Source organism: Penaeus chinensis, chromosome 39, assembly GCF_019202785.1.
Source record: "Penaeus chinensis breed Huanghai No. 1 chromosome 39, ASM1920278v2, whole genome shotgun sequence".
NCBI classification, from domain to species: domain Eukaryota; kingdom Metazoa; phylum Arthropoda; class Malacostraca; order Decapoda; family Penaeidae; genus Penaeus; species Penaeus chinensis.
The window spans coordinates 1,764,457-1,779,456 of NC_061857.1; the positions used below are offsets into that span (position 1 = coordinate 1,764,457).

At 42.7% G+C, this 15,000-nt stretch overlaps 3 protein-coding genes across 3 annotated transcripts in view; 2 read left to right on the forward strand and 1 right to left on the reverse strand.

Moving 5' to 3' along the window:
- Positions 1 to 378, forward strand: part of LOC125046897 (CUB domain-containing protein 2-like) — a 1,125-nt gene extending 747 nt beyond the window's left edge. The window contains exons 4-5 of the mRNA XM_047644900.1: positions 1 to 102; positions 207 to 378. The exon at positions 1 to 102 is cut by the window's left edge and continues 11 nt beyond it. Of these exons, the coding sequence (XP_047500856.1) occupies positions 1 to 102; positions 207 to 378 (274 nt within the window). The remainder of the gene's footprint in view (positions 103 to 206) is intronic.
- Positions 379 to 884: 506 nt separating this feature from the next.
- On the forward strand, positions 885 to 2,938 carry LOC125046374 (trypsin-1-like). The gene is made up of 7 exons (XM_047644102.1): positions 885 to 1,004; positions 1,266 to 1,437; positions 1,671 to 1,791; positions 1,908 to 2,055; positions 2,156 to 2,295; positions 2,465 to 2,588; positions 2,705 to 2,938. Exons 3-7 carry the CDS (start codon positions 1,705 to 1,707, stop codon positions 2,758 to 2,760), a joined length of 555 nt encoding a protein of 184 aa, XP_047500058.1. The 5' UTR covers positions 885 to 1,004; positions 1,266 to 1,437; positions 1,671 to 1,704; the 3' UTR covers positions 2,761 to 2,938.
- Positions 2,939 to 7,126: 4,188 nt separating this feature from the next.
- The window catches only part of LOC125046898, a 12,626-nt gene continuing 4,752 nt past the window's right edge, over positions 7,127 to 15,000 (reverse strand). The window contains exons 6-8 of the mRNA XM_047644901.1: positions 13,584 to 13,747; positions 12,043 to 13,366; positions 7,127 to 8,277 (exon numbers count right to left, since the gene is read on the reverse strand). Coding sequence (XP_047500857.1) covers positions 7,526 to 8,277; positions 12,043 to 13,366; positions 13,584 to 13,747 — 2,240 coding nt within the window. The 3' untranslated portion in view covers positions 7,127 to 7,525. The remainder of the gene's footprint in view (positions 8,278 to 12,042; positions 13,367 to 13,583; positions 13,748 to 15,000) is intronic.

The window sequence follows — 15,000 nt, forward strand, 5'->3', positions numbered from 1 at the left end:
GAACGTGAGGCTGGAAATCAGCTGCTCGCCCGTGGCCATCGAGGGCAGTCCGTCTTGCACCAACGACCGCCTCGTCATCATGCACAAGTGCTTCTGGAGCAAGTGAGTTGGAAATGAAGATTCCCTGTTTTGTTTTAGCTCCTGTGGGAGGAACTCCCAAGGCTTGGACTGACGCAAGTGACTCTGGACACTCGTCCTCCTCACAGGTACTGCGGGAGCAAGCGCCCTGAGACCATCACGACGTGCGGCCCCTGGGCCAGGCTCACCTTCCGGACCAACGGCTCGGCGCAGCAAAAGGGCTTCTACTGCACCGTCACGGCCTCAGAATGTACGTACAGCAGCCACGCCCTTCCCGGCAGCGCCCTGGGGCCGGCGTGACACCTGACACGTCTGTATGGCCAGTCAAGTGAACAACGGACCTTTCTGTGCAAGAGCAACTCCATTACTGACGAGGATGTTTTTTCTTTTCACAGTAACAACTACTACAAGTTCAACAACCACTTCAGCCACGCCAACTACGGCCACAACCACCACCACCACACCAACTACCGCCACCACACCAACTACCACCACCACACCAACTACCACCACCACACCAACTACCACCACCACACCAACCACCATCACCACACCAACTACCACCACCACACCAACCACCATCACCACACCAACTACCACCACCACACCAACGACAACTACAACCACTACGACCACACCAACTACTACAACCACCACACCAACAACTACGACCACACCAACAACTACGACCACACCAACAACTACCACCACAACCACCACCACACCAACAACGACAACCACACCAACAACTACGACCACACCAACAACTACGACCACAGCCACCACCACACCAACAACGACAACCACAACAACTACCACCACAACAACAACAACCACCACCACACCAACAACGACAACCACAACAACAACAACAACCACAACTGCCGCAACGACCACCACAAGAGACCCCAATACTTTACTTTGCAGTAAGTGCTACAAATTTTGATATCCTTTGTAGGATTCTAAACAACTTTCTCTGGACAGTACACTTACTTTGGCCAACATACGTATTGCATTATGAGTATGTCCACACTTCCGAGCTTGCTTAAATCCAGTGTGCTCTGCCTGCACTCGCCTCGTAAAGTAAGTTTTCGGCTTCCTCGCCATCGTCCTGCCGTTAGCATGCCCAGACCTCCCGGGGGAGGGACTTGGCACTCCTCCTCTCTCCTCCCCCCCTCCTCCCACAGAGTGCGGCGTGCCCAACAGCGCCAACAGGATCGTAGGCGGGGCAGACACCGAGGTTAACGAGTACCCGTGGCTCGTGGGGCTTTCCGACCTGGGCGGGACGGACAGGCCCTTCTGCGGCGGCTCCATCCTTAACAACGAGTGGATCATCACCGCCGCCCACTGCGTTTCGGGGTACGTGGTCGCGCCTGCAGTGCACGGCAGCCCAGCCACAGCTGCGGCGCATGTGCACTTTTGTGCTGGCGCAGGGCTCCCGGCGCGACGTCACATGCAATAAAGATCGCAAGTGCGCTGACTTCGCTTCAGAGGCCGTCTGTTGTGGTGGCGGTTCGTTGATACTGAACTGATATTAGAACACTCCTGTAACGACGCAATCCTTGAGGAACTAATGGTCATCTCTTCCCCAGAGTGTCGCCGAGCAGCCTCCAAGTTCTGTTCAACATGCACGACTGGAACAACGGGCCGACTCGCATCATCAAGAGATCTGTAGACAGAATTGTTATCCACCCAAGATACAGCAGCAGCACGGTTAGTCACAAGTCGCACAGCCTTTGCAGGGACAGTCGGAAACAGACAGGTAGCTTACTCTCCAGTGAGTCCCCTTCCGCCTTGCTGATTGGTCCTTCCTCTCTTGCCCTGCACAGTACGACAGCGACATCGCGCTCGTCCACATCGCAGACAAGGTCAGCTTCACCAACTGGCCTGGCATCAAGCCCGTGTGTATGCCTCCTTCGGGCTCGGATTATGCCGGCATGGATGCCACGGTCACCGGCTGGGGCACCACGTCGTCAGGTGAGTGCCTCTCCTTTTGTGCTGCAAGTCTCTGGGATGGACGAGGCTCCTGAGAACCGAAATTTTGCCACGTTATTATGACTTCTGCTGGGCTTTGCAGGTGGCACGCAGCCAGAGGTCCTCCAGGATGTGACTGTGCCCATCAGGACGCAGTCTGAGTGCCAAGCAGCTTACGGCAGCCAGGTTACCAGCAACATGATCTGCGCAGGTTTGCCCGAGGGAGGGAAGGACTCCTGCCAGGTGCGTCTCCCGCAGATTGTCCAAGTCCTAGCTTTTCCTCAGTGGCTGGAGGCTCGGTGTTGAGCGCAGCTCCAAAATGTTCATGATTAGCGTCTAACTCACACTAGCATATGTTTGTCAATATGTAGAATGCTACTTCACCCGCTCTAAAAATTGCTGGCATTGGCAGGGCGACAGCGGAGGCCCTCTGACGGTGCAGGAGGGAGATGGACGCCACTACCTGGCCGGCGTGGTCAGCTGGGGCAGCGGGTGCGCGCTGCCAGGCAGATACGGCGTCTACACCGACGTGCCAAGTGAGTTGTAGGGCTGTAACTGTCGAAACACACACATACACACACACACACGCGCGCGCAGCCCGTCTTCGCTGCATACCCAGGCGCAAGTCTCACCCAGGCTCCTTCCTCTCCAGACTACCACACGTGGATCCACAACATCGCCACCACCGGCAGATTCTGCGGCCTCTAACAGGCGGTCTTCTGCGTTGGGATGACGTCAGCGGCGGTTCTGCCAGCGGCCTCGTCTCTGCGTTTCGATTCCTCGCCCATGACGTCACGTTTGCGGGCACTTAAGGCTTCATAAATCGAGAAGGAAGAGATCCTGTGGAAACCATTCCTTGTCTAGAAGAAATAAATCAGTAAAATAACTTACCTGTCATTCACCAACATTAAAGCCGTGTATTTGAAATATGTAAGAATATGCATATATATATATGTATATATATGTATATGTATATATACATATATCTGTATATGTATATATACATATATATGTATATATATGTATATGTATATATACATATATATGTATATGTATATATACATATATATGTATATATATGTATATGTATATATACATATATGTATATAAATATGTGTATATAAATCCATACACATATATATATACACACATATATATATATATATATATATATATATATATATATATATATATATATACCTCTTAGTCTGCCGTCTTAATGAGCTTGCTTACCTGGCCTGGGCTGTTTCTCCCCATACATAAGTAACTAAATAATGTCTGTGGGGTATCTTTCGCAGCCCAATTTTATTATTTTATCATACTTTCTTTTAATAAGTCTTTTACTTGGTTTTAATTATACGAACCAGGTATATTTTGCTTGCATTATAAAGGCGATCAGCGGATTACCACATGAAACAAGTGGCCGGACTGATTTGCGTTCGCTAAACAACCGCGGGAGCATGTTTCGCACATACTGTGTACACGGAAAATAAATCAGTCTGCTCCGAGACACCGAGGTGTTTCTTGTTCCTCCCAAGGAACTTAGTGACATACCACAACCGTCACAGTTCCATACCTAAGAGATAAATAGTTGGCTGCTCATTTTTATTCAAACATCTATTTAACGCTGTATGCCTGTTCTTAAACGCTTCACGAACCATATGCATATTTTACAATTGTCTCCAATAATAATCAGTTGTTCACACAAACGGTTTTAGCCGGGTTTTATGAACGAGCTGGCGAGGTATTAGCGCTTGCTACCACCCACCTACCACTGTCTAAGGATAAGTCCTATATGCGAAGCAGAGCCTCGCCCGGGCTATGCCCATGAGGGGAGCCCGGCCTGTGCCGACTAATGCCGACTCGCTAACGTGTGTCAGTTGGTGCTGACTCGGCTGAGCTTAGTCCTTACCCGCCATGGTGCCCAGCCACGGCAGTAACCTCCAGGCGACAATTGCAACTTCTCGCGCCTGGGCGGGGCGCGAACCGCCGACCCCTCGGATGAGAGGCCGACACGTTACCACTGTACTAGCCCGGAGGCTACCACTGTCTCGCCACGCTACGTTGGTTCCCGTATAACCCCAGGGGTACTCTTTCACGGGGCCATGCTAAAGAATTTATTTGTTGCACTATTGTAACTTTAAAAGTATTAAACATGGGAATAAATACTGCAAGAATCGCATAAGAGAGACGGTATACCTCTCACATATATATATATATATATATATATATATATATATATATATGTATATATATATATATATATATATATATATATATATATATATATATATATATATATATATATATATAAGATGTATATTTGAAATATGTATGAATATGCATATATACCTGTTCACACACAAACACAGACACACACACACACACACACACACACACACACACACACACACACACACACACACACTCACACACACACACACACACACATATATATATATATATATATATATATATATATATATATATATGTATATATGCATATATGCACATCTACTTTTACATTTACACACACGCACACACACACACACACATATATATATATATATATATATATATATATATATATATATATGTGTGTGTGTGTATTTATATGTGTATATGTATATATGTATATATATATATATATTTATGTATATGTATCTATAGATACATATATGTATATAAATACATATTTATATATACATATGTGTACATATATATACATATGTATATACACACAAACACGTGTGTGTGTGTGTGTGTGTTTATGTATCTGCTAGCATACTGTTATGGTATATTTTCACAAATGTTAGCATGCAGTATAACAATCGAAATATGTATTTTCAGAATTATTAAGCAAAGCCTCATTGCTAAAAAAAATGTGTAAAAGGAACGAACTGGTGATTAAGACACTTCCTCTAGCCTCCGACGCGCGCTGGGAAGGATGCGCAAAGGATAAAATCTTTGATATTTTATTCAGAGTTTGAAATGAGTTTGAAGAGCCAGTCAGCTAGCAGCTCAGTTTCCCCATTGCATACTAGATAACCATCCTTAAAAATAGCTGCTTTCCTTATTGGTTGGCAAGTAGAATAACCTAAGCACGTTGTGTCTTGCCATGGATAACGAATGGCTGATTTGTGAGTGGTTTTATGTCAGTTAGAAAGCATTATTAGACCGTGTTCTGTTTCTACTGCATCAGTGACCAATCACATCTTATTTTCACTTCGCCTGAAGATTTGGTTAGCTTTGAATGAAATTGTTGTGTCAATTTTATTCATGAGTAAACTGCTTAACATACATGCTTCAATCAAATCTGTGATCTAATTCGTTAAATTTGGTTTCTTGTCATGTTGCCCTTTCTTATAAAATCCTGATAGACCTTTGAGCATCGGTATCTTTCCTCACTGCCTCTGCGGCAGTGAGGAAAAAGTGAAGCAGGAGGGGTCAGGGAACGGAAAACCACGGAGGGAGCGTCGGGTGGAGGCGCTGCAGGGGGAAACAGGAGGGGGGGAGGAAGGGGGGAAGCGGGTTATCAATCAGTCAATCAATGAACAAGAATAACGCTAGGAGGCGCATTGCCGCATCCAATCTTCGCTTCCAACCTCGAGGATTCCACTTGGCGAAATCACGGGCAAGGACTCGGCCTGCCTTGACTGCCTTACGAAAAAAATAATCAACATACCCAAGTCTTCCTTGGTCATCCCACAGGCTTCTATCCAGGGCTGTCTCAGCAAAAGGTAACCTTATATCAGGGATTCCTTCCTGGGACTCATGCATTGTACCCTGAGTTGGTCCTGGAATGTCTAGTCCTCCATGGAGTTCACAGTGCCAGTGTAGGTTCGACACGGGGTTTTGGGAAGGAGAACGAAAAGCTAAGTAAGGGAGAAGGAAGCGTTCAGAACCAGAGGTAAGTTTGAAAGAATAAACGCCCGAGAGCTTTTCTAATACATTTATTTTGTAAAGTCATGTTTACATTGTACTTGACATTAAATGAGACTCTTGAAAGATTCAGTCATATCATTAGAAAGAATATCACATTTTCATCATTTATCTGAAATGTGAAATCATGCTGACAAATGTAGAAATACATGTATTTCTGACGAAGATTTTCGAAACCGGTCAAATATATCTCTTGTGTTGTGAAGATATTCATTCTCATTCATATATTTTCTACATTTATCTGAAATAGTTTGTATCAGTGTACAGCATGATGAAAACATATACCAAGATTCCTTATTCACCTATTGAACGTACAGCATAAAGTATAAACACAGTAAAAAGGATTAGCTCGCTGAATCCGAACCAAGCTCTTGGCTCGGCCTGTGCGCACAACGTGGCGAACTTGGGGAGCTGCCTTAGAATGTACTTTGCTCATGATAATTCTTCACGGAGAATGAGGATCTGTATGGTCGCTCCAGGAATAGGCTTAATATCGTTATGCATTTTTTGCATTATGCGTGTGGCAGTCGGGGGTGGCTCAAGAACCAGACGTGAGTCTGAATAAGGGAACCAGGGCTTAAGCTGTAGTCATTTATGACGCTAAGATCAGAAGGATAGATTAATTTCATTTACTTTCAATGAAAGAAGAGATATATAAGAAAAGCAAGTATGTTGGCAGAGAAAAATACCATTGACAAACACACAATTCCACAATGAATGTAGAACCAGACAGTGCTTTTTTATATAAAGCTGGTGAATTTCAAATTGACGTGGATATGGGCAGTATAGTCAGCGACATGACACTTCTGACCATGCATGTCAGACGAGCTTCACCAAATTTTATCAGTTTGGCAGCCAAATGAAGCCCGTGACGGCAGACTCTCTTGGTTTAACATGGCAACTGCATATTGATAGTATTACAGTAAGTGACTAATATATTGAAACCCATGACGTACTGGTAGGGAAATAACAATATAATGTTGTTAGAACAATGTCTACAACATGATTGGCTTCCAATCCTTTTTTCCCTTTGAATGTGAAATACGAAACAGAAAAAATGCAAAATGCAAATAAACAATAGGGTACTCTCGCGACTAGCCTCATCAATAAGACGGAAAATGGGAGAGAGCAAGGGTAGATTTGACGGAAATGAAGAAGGGAGATAAAGAAGGGGGAAGAGAATTGAGTGGGTGCTAGAATGTAGGAGTTAGGAATGGAGGATAAAATACAGATAAAATAGTGATTACATAAAGACAATGATATTATGGTACAAGAAATACCATTGGAAACCCTAACCATTTTCGCTGTCAAGGCTTGCCTGTGGTGGTGAATGCAGAGCTCAGGCTTTGCTTGCCTTCTTCATTCGTTTGTTGTGGCTCGTAGATGCTGTTCAGTCTTGTCGAATGATGAGCTGATATTAATTAATGGATTGATTGGCCTATATTCGGTTTAGAACTTTCCCTTCCACACTCGTGAATGCTCATTCTCTGGCAAGGAGTTAACCAACAAGGGAAGTCCACGCAGGCAGCTGTTAAACAACCTCAGCTGCAAACATGATAAATACTCCCACAAACATAACAAAGACTAGAATAATAAGTATCTTACAAATCATATTAATCATGTTCACTTTGCCTCTCCCTTTCGGTGCAATTTTCAGGTTTTCACACTCACTCTCAATGCTGAGTTGCTGACTGCAGCCATGAAGCCGGACTCGATTCACGCCCAAGTTGACGAGGACGATGATGAAGCAGAGGGCGATGATGGTGGCGTACCAGATGTCTATGAGCTTAAAGTAGGGCGTCTTCACGTAGGAGTCGGTGGCCTGCGAGAAGAGCGCCGCCAGCACCAGCATGGCAGTGAGGGACACCATGATCCTCTCGTTGAAGTCGCTGATGGGGATGAAGAGCGTGGCATAGCAGATGATGAACATGAGGGCGCTCGGGGCGAAGCTGTTCAACAGGTGGTAGTCGAACAGGCTCTGCAGGTGAAGGCTGATGACCAGGAAAGTCACTTCCCTGCCGTTCGATATTGGAGTGATGGCGGTTTCGCTTGTGATGTTGATAAGACGGAAGTCGAGGAGGTTTAAGTCGCCTTTATATCTAGCGACGTCCACTGCGGCTTTCCTCCTCCACGACATCTCGATGGAAGCCTTGAGGAAGTAGAAGGTCCCGTTACACACGTGGGAGCCGAAGGGGAAGCGGTGGAACTGGAAGTTGCAGGGCAGGGCCACGCGGCACTCGGAGTACAGACTCAGGTTCTGCTTCCACCCGGGTAAAGATCTCCCTGGAGTGGAAATCAAAAAGATTTGTTAAGTTACCAGTTTCGCTAAACACTAGGTACCGTTGGGGACAAATGAAACAAATGAACAGTTCCTGCCGTGCTGCTGCTGGTAATCAGTACATGATAACCACCTTAGATGATACTTAAGAAATGGACATTGCGAAAATCAGTACAAGAATCTGGCCTACATAGTGCACTATAAAGAATTTACATAAAAAAGGAAACTAACATTTATGGAATAATTGTGTGGTCTTGAATGAATGTTGTTTACTCCAACCAAACTTTTATAACATTAACCTAATGATAATGATACTTATAAAAATCAACATGATTATGCCTACAATAACAATCTGTTTATTGTGTTTATGCATACAGTTAAGAGTACAATATCTAATGCAGCAATTGTGTTCAATGCTTTTAGAAAGAAAAAAAATCCCAATTTGCTATATTGCTTAAATTCTAATATTGAAAGTAAAGATTACCACTTGAATTCACGGTCAAAAAGGTTTCTAAAAAAAAAAAAAGAAAAAAAAAACGTGAACCACTGGAAAATATGCTTTCAGCCAGAATACAACATGCATTTAATACATTACCGATATTACACAGCCTATTTGTAAAGGTGTTAGGTGTGAGCTGCTGTGACTTTACTGCATCGTTCAACAGGAGAGGCAAAGTGAGGCCTTTCAAAATCCTTGAAAAAGACAGCAATTGGACATTCATCAAATTCTTCAGAAAAATAGGTGGCGAGAGAAGAAACCTAACTGCATCAGAGGGATTTCCTTGTTCCTTGTACGGTATGAAGGGAATGGATGAGGTAGGTAATGGGTATTGATGGTAAGGGTATTATTCTTTCTAGGGTATAGGGCCTACTGTAGATTCGGCTCTAAGTCAGCACCGGTGGCATGCCAGAACTGATGGATTACATCAAAGTGCTTTGGTTTTAACGGTCGGCCGATTCACTAAACGGTTCCTCATATCTGCGTGGGATACCTAGTACTACTATCACGGGAATATCCGGCCGAATCTACAGTACTTGTAGTTGTATTAGACGTGCAGTGTGGAAGCATTAAAGATTCGAAGCAAACGCAATGAATAGCTGACGACGGTGAGTTCTATTCTGTTTGGCAGTCCTATGCGGCTTTTGCAGAATGTTTCCTGCACATCTTAAATTCTTTGTATGATTTCTCTTTTATTTCAGGAAGCTCCAATAAATAACTTTCCTTCCACCATCTCCCAAGCCTGTCCACTACAAACGGCATCACGCGCACTTCGTCAGCAATGGGGCAATGCAGATTCAGCTCTTCCTGAAAATGGATTGGGTCCATGTGACTACGCCTGAAAGATAAAGTAAAGATTCTACGTTCCTACTTGTGATGAACTAGCAAGTCATGATGTTGAGAATCCCACTGATGATGATGTTCCAGAGTATGAAGACTGATCATTCTGGATCTTGAGTGGGTACTTTGAAAGTTGAGATGACTTGTGTATTGCAATCTTTTTTTGTGGGCTGTTAAGTTGAACTTCTGATAATGTCTGATGAAACCAATAATTTGACCAATATCTAGTGTTTGATTAGATTGTTTGGACACATTGTATGATGGGTTTTGCAGACCTGAAGCATGACAAAACAGCTGCATTGACCATATCTTATTATCTGATGAAGAACACAGACCATCCAACCATGTTTTTTTTTCCTTTCCGGAGTCTGGCTGGCCTCAGGTAGTGGGTAAAATGTCTGGCAAAGTGAATAATAATATATGGAATGTTAATATTCATTTTTTACTAGTTTCATTCGGTACCTTTCATGTTTTATTTGCATCAAATTTGCCAGAGCAGAGGATAGGGTCAACTTTTGGGCATGTCTGTCAGGCATAATGCAGTAGGTAATTCGTCTGGTATTGACCACTCTGTACTTTCTGAAGTATATAAACTTTGTTTCAAGTGATACAAATAATGTTTTACCTTTTTTGGTGCATGGTGGGCCTAATGCAGCAGAGATTATGTTTGTCATGAACCATTTTTATCCAGTGTGATGTGTTGATTACCGTGAAATTTATTGTGTGTGATGCCTATCTGTTTTTGATCGAGCGGATGTTTTTGCCTCAATTGGGGGGGTTCCCAGGGGCCAAACGCAGCAGTGGGTCCTCGGTAGACGTCTAGTTCTTCATTTGCACTATCATTCTCTGCGTGAACCTGCACTCCACAATTGTTACCATGTTCGTTTGACCTAACTACTCTCGGCTGCTGCTCTAGACCGTTGGGAAGCGAGTACGGTCAGACGCTCTCTGCCGCAGGACGTCGTGCGCTTAACCTATTCGCCCCAAGTGGCAAGAATACATGCCATGCTCACTGTAATACACGTTTTTTTATTGTATTTTCACATAGATGGCTCTACAAGTACTTAATCACCAAATAGCCAGTTAATAGAAACTACCTATCTCACCTGTTTATCCTTTTCTTTCACTTTAAGAAAGGGTCTTTTGTATTATTTCATTATCAAAAATATTTTAATGACAAATTAGTAATCATAGCATCAATAACAATAATAACAGTATCGATAGCAATGGTATTCATTTTCCCGCCAATTCAAGGAATGGGGAAATCAGGATCGGTGACTAGGGTTTACTGATAGACTCCTTGCCGGCTGAGCACATGTGGAACCATCTGTATGTAACCAAATTCACCAAAAACTACTGGGGACAGAACATAAATCCGGGGCGAATGGGCTAAGAGTCTGCACAGGTTGCTGCCTCCTGAACAGTGTTTCCAAAATGCTGTAATATGGGACATTTGTTTACTCTACGGATACTTTACAACTTATTTATTTTCAGAATATCAAGAAATATGCACAATATGTAAACAGTTTGTTTGAAAGTAAACAAACGTTTTGGGCTATACAAACATAGTGGATTAAACAGCATACTTATTTTTAATTGCAAAAACTACGTCATATTTTCTATTTAGCCCTCTTTGAAACACCTCACCATGTAAATTCAGTAGATTTCATTTGTAACTGATTATTTGAAATAAAACAAATATTCTTTGAATGTAGCGCATTATACAGTATTGCTATCTTAATTCCAACACATTTGTGTTTAATACAAGACAAAAGATATCTTGTTTCGTAATTAGCCCGCCTATCTTTAAAAATTGACATGTTCGGTAGTGCGCCCGACCCTGCCGTGAATGCGTGGAAGACTCTTCGTCTTTCATATATATGTGTGTGTGTGTGTGTGTGTGTGTGTGTGTGTGTGTGTGTGTGTGTGTGTGTGTGTATCACTGCATATTTAATTCATCGAGGAATATAGGTATACTATAACTTGAAAATTATGTAGTTGATTGATGAGCAGTAGATGCGCAGACTAAATACATTGGCCTATTGTAGGCCTATTTAAAATTTTGACTTAGGTTTTCTGCAACCCTGCGTTTAGTATCTAGCATTATGTGTGCGTGCGTGCGAGTGTGCGCCGGCGTGTGATTATGTGTGTGCATACATATGTTTGTGTGTGTTTGCGCGCGCACGCGTGTGTGTGTGTGTGTGTGCGTGTGTATATGTAAACATTCAGTTTATAAAAAGAAATATAATTCACTTACTATCTCTCTAACAAGAGCAAATGTCTATTTTAGAGAAAGAGAGAAAGAGTAAAAGAGCGAAAGTGGGAAAGAAAAAGAGAGATAAGGCAATCTTAAAAGAGAGAAGCCACATTTACTGCAAGAGAAAACGATTCAAGTCTTCCTGACAGAGTAATTCCAAGGAGGGTGACTCACCCATTAGCGGATCGCTGAGGTCCAGCTGTTCTGAGCTTTCTTTGTTCTTTTGGACGTAACAGGACGTGCTGTAGCACTCTACGTCAATGGCGGCGCCCTTCTTATAGCCAGCTACTATCCCAATCTTCGGGTACCAGATGTCTTCACACGAGAAGCTGACTGGAGTCGACCCCACATCCCACAGCGTCACGCGATGGTCTTGCCATTGAAGGTCAAAGCCTATATCAAGGAGAGCATCCCCCTTTTCGCTTTTGATATTATTAATATTGAACATGTCGTAATTAAAGAAAACGTCGCCTTGTGCATTAGTTCCATTAGTAGGTGGTACTGAGGAGTCGTAGTCTGTCTGCTTCTCCACCAGCCGCTCACGACATCGCCTTTCGTCACTGCCGTCAGCCAAGTCCTTCTTTCCGTCGCACCTCTGACTTCTTGGAATACACAGGCCGTCGTTGGTGGAGAACTGCAGCACAGAGCACGACGTCAGTGTCAAAGTCGCGTTCTTGCTGCCATAGTGCCACACGCGTCGACCCAGTGGCAGGGCACCGTGAGCCGCCAGTCTCCACGTCCTGCGGTGCAAGTGGGACCGTAGGTGCCATGTGGCTCCTTCTTCGGAGATGTTGGATGTCTGAATTCCTTCGAAATAAAACCTTCCTTCGGGTAACATCTTCAGAAAGTAATACCTGTCAAAGTGGCCGATGTCACCATAGAGAGTGTAGCGGACCCAAGTAGGCTTTCTGCAAATGCTAAACTCTAGCTCGCTGACGCAAGGTCGTGACCCGACGCTCCCGTTGGTGAGCAGAGTGAAGCATTCAGCCGCCAGATCATGAACGCCTGAGGGTTGGGTGAATATCCATGACACAGACTTCTCCTCTGAGGAGCCACTGAGGGAGCCATTCTTTGGCAAGTTCTCCGCGACGTTTATTAGACCTTCCAGGACGTGCTCCTCTGTAGGCAAAGATCCGCCAAATGCTTTGCAAAGATCACGCGACTCGTTATGATTTCCAGGATTCAGCAGCAGCAAATTCTGAGAGGATCTGGAGCACAGTTCCTCCTCCGTGAAGTCCACAGCCAATACGTTGCCACGTCTAGACCAAGAGGAATTGATGGCCAGCAGGTCACTGCTGCTGACGAGGCTGGAGCAGTTGCTGGTGCTGTTTGAGAGATCATCAGGCAGCCCAGCAGAGATGGAAACAACAGCGATGAAGCTAGCAAGTGAAGGTGGGCTTTCCTGAGGTGAGCCCAAGCAGAACTCCGGCTCCGATTGCTCAGCTTGGCTAACATTCTCCCTACTTTCCACCGGTGCCCCTTCGATAATTCCCTGCGCCTGAAATAAAACTTAATTATCATTTAGGAATGTTTAAAGTTAAAATCATGGACGTATCTGGTAAGAAAATAATTTTACACATGGATTTATTGTATGTATTCTTGATGATTGTCCAGTATTTCTAAAAATACATTCATGAGTGTGCCAAAAATGAATAAATAAAAACTTGGCCACAGTATTGTAAATACAATAACATGCCTGGAATTACTTCCCTTACCTCTGAGTCGTAGCTGAAACACAGCTGGTTCCATGAGGCTGCATCGACGCGGCCCAGATCGTACGACCTCCCAGCTGCTTCCACCATGAACCGTGAAGATGCTATGGCTTCATGAAACATACAGTAACTCTTTAATGCATTGAAAATTCCATACCTTGAAAAACCTATTGTCCCAATCACATCCAGTTCGCCAATATGAAGTCAATGATGAAAATCGCTGAAATGATGTGGGAAGAATTTTCGAACAAGCAAAGAAGCTTAATGAAATATTACTTCCACCTTCCATAGGAATAAAAATGAATGTGCAATAAGACAGAAAAAAAAAAAAATCTGAATCTGAAAAATGCTTTTGAAAATTGCCACAGCCATTTGTAATGTTTGTGAATAAACAATATGACTTGCCGCCTAGTAAGATATTTTTTTTTCAATTTAATTTTAAGGTTCCATATTTTTGTCTCTTATAAAAGGCATACCAACATTTTAACTTGTTTATGCATGTTTAGAGGTTTTATAGGAGAAATTCAGTAAATTATTGCTTATTTCATTTTTTCTTGTTTTTTTTTTTTTTTATGTCGGAACACATTTTGATGATACAGTGTATAAAATATGTATCAATCTGTGTGAGTATGCATGTACACGCATGTACACGCATGTACACACACACACACACACACACACACACACACATGTGTGTGTATGCGTGTATGTGTTTGAGTGTGTCTGAGTATATAGATAGATATGGATATAAATATAGATACATGTGCGTACATAATCACACACACACACACACACACATATGTGTATGTGGGTATGTATATATATATATATTTGTATATATGCACACTTATGTATGTATAAATATGTGTAAATATATATACATATATACACTTATGTATGTATAAATATGTGTAAATATATATACATATATACACTTACGTATGTATAAATATGTGCATATGTATAAATATGTGTATATGTATATATATATGTATATATATACAAATACACACTCTTATGTATATGTAAATATGTGCATATATATACATATATATGTATATATATGTATATTTATATACGTATATAAGTATGTGTGTATATATACATATATATGTATATATATGTATATTTATATACGTATATAAGTATGTGTGTATATATACATATATATACATATACACATACTGCACACACACACACATATATATATACATATATATGTATATACACATACACACACACCCATACTGTGTATGTTTATATATACATATATAGATATAGATATATATATATATTTCTTTTTCTTTTTTACCAGCCATTCATTCCACACTAACACCTGTGAAACGACGGTGACTTCCCTTCGACACTTGCGTTTGACTTCTCAAGTTGATATGCCGCTTGCTCGAGCTCGAGCCAGCAG

What these genes read in the sequence shown, in the direction of transcription:
- LOC125046374 (XM_047644102.1), top strand. Translation starts at nt 1,705, where the DNA reads ATGCACGACTGGAACAACGGGCCGACTCGCATCATCAAGAGATCTGTA. An exon ending in CTGGGGCACCACGTCGTCAG is followed by an intron (nt 2,056 to 2,155) that starts GTGAGTGCCTCT and finishes TGGGCTTTGCAG; the next exon opens with GTGGCACGCAGCCAGAGGTC. An exon ending in GAGGGAAGGACTCCTGCCAG is followed by an intron (nt 2,296 to 2,464) that starts GTGCGTCTCCCG and finishes TGGCATTGGCAG; the next exon opens with GGCGACAGCGGAGGCCCTCT.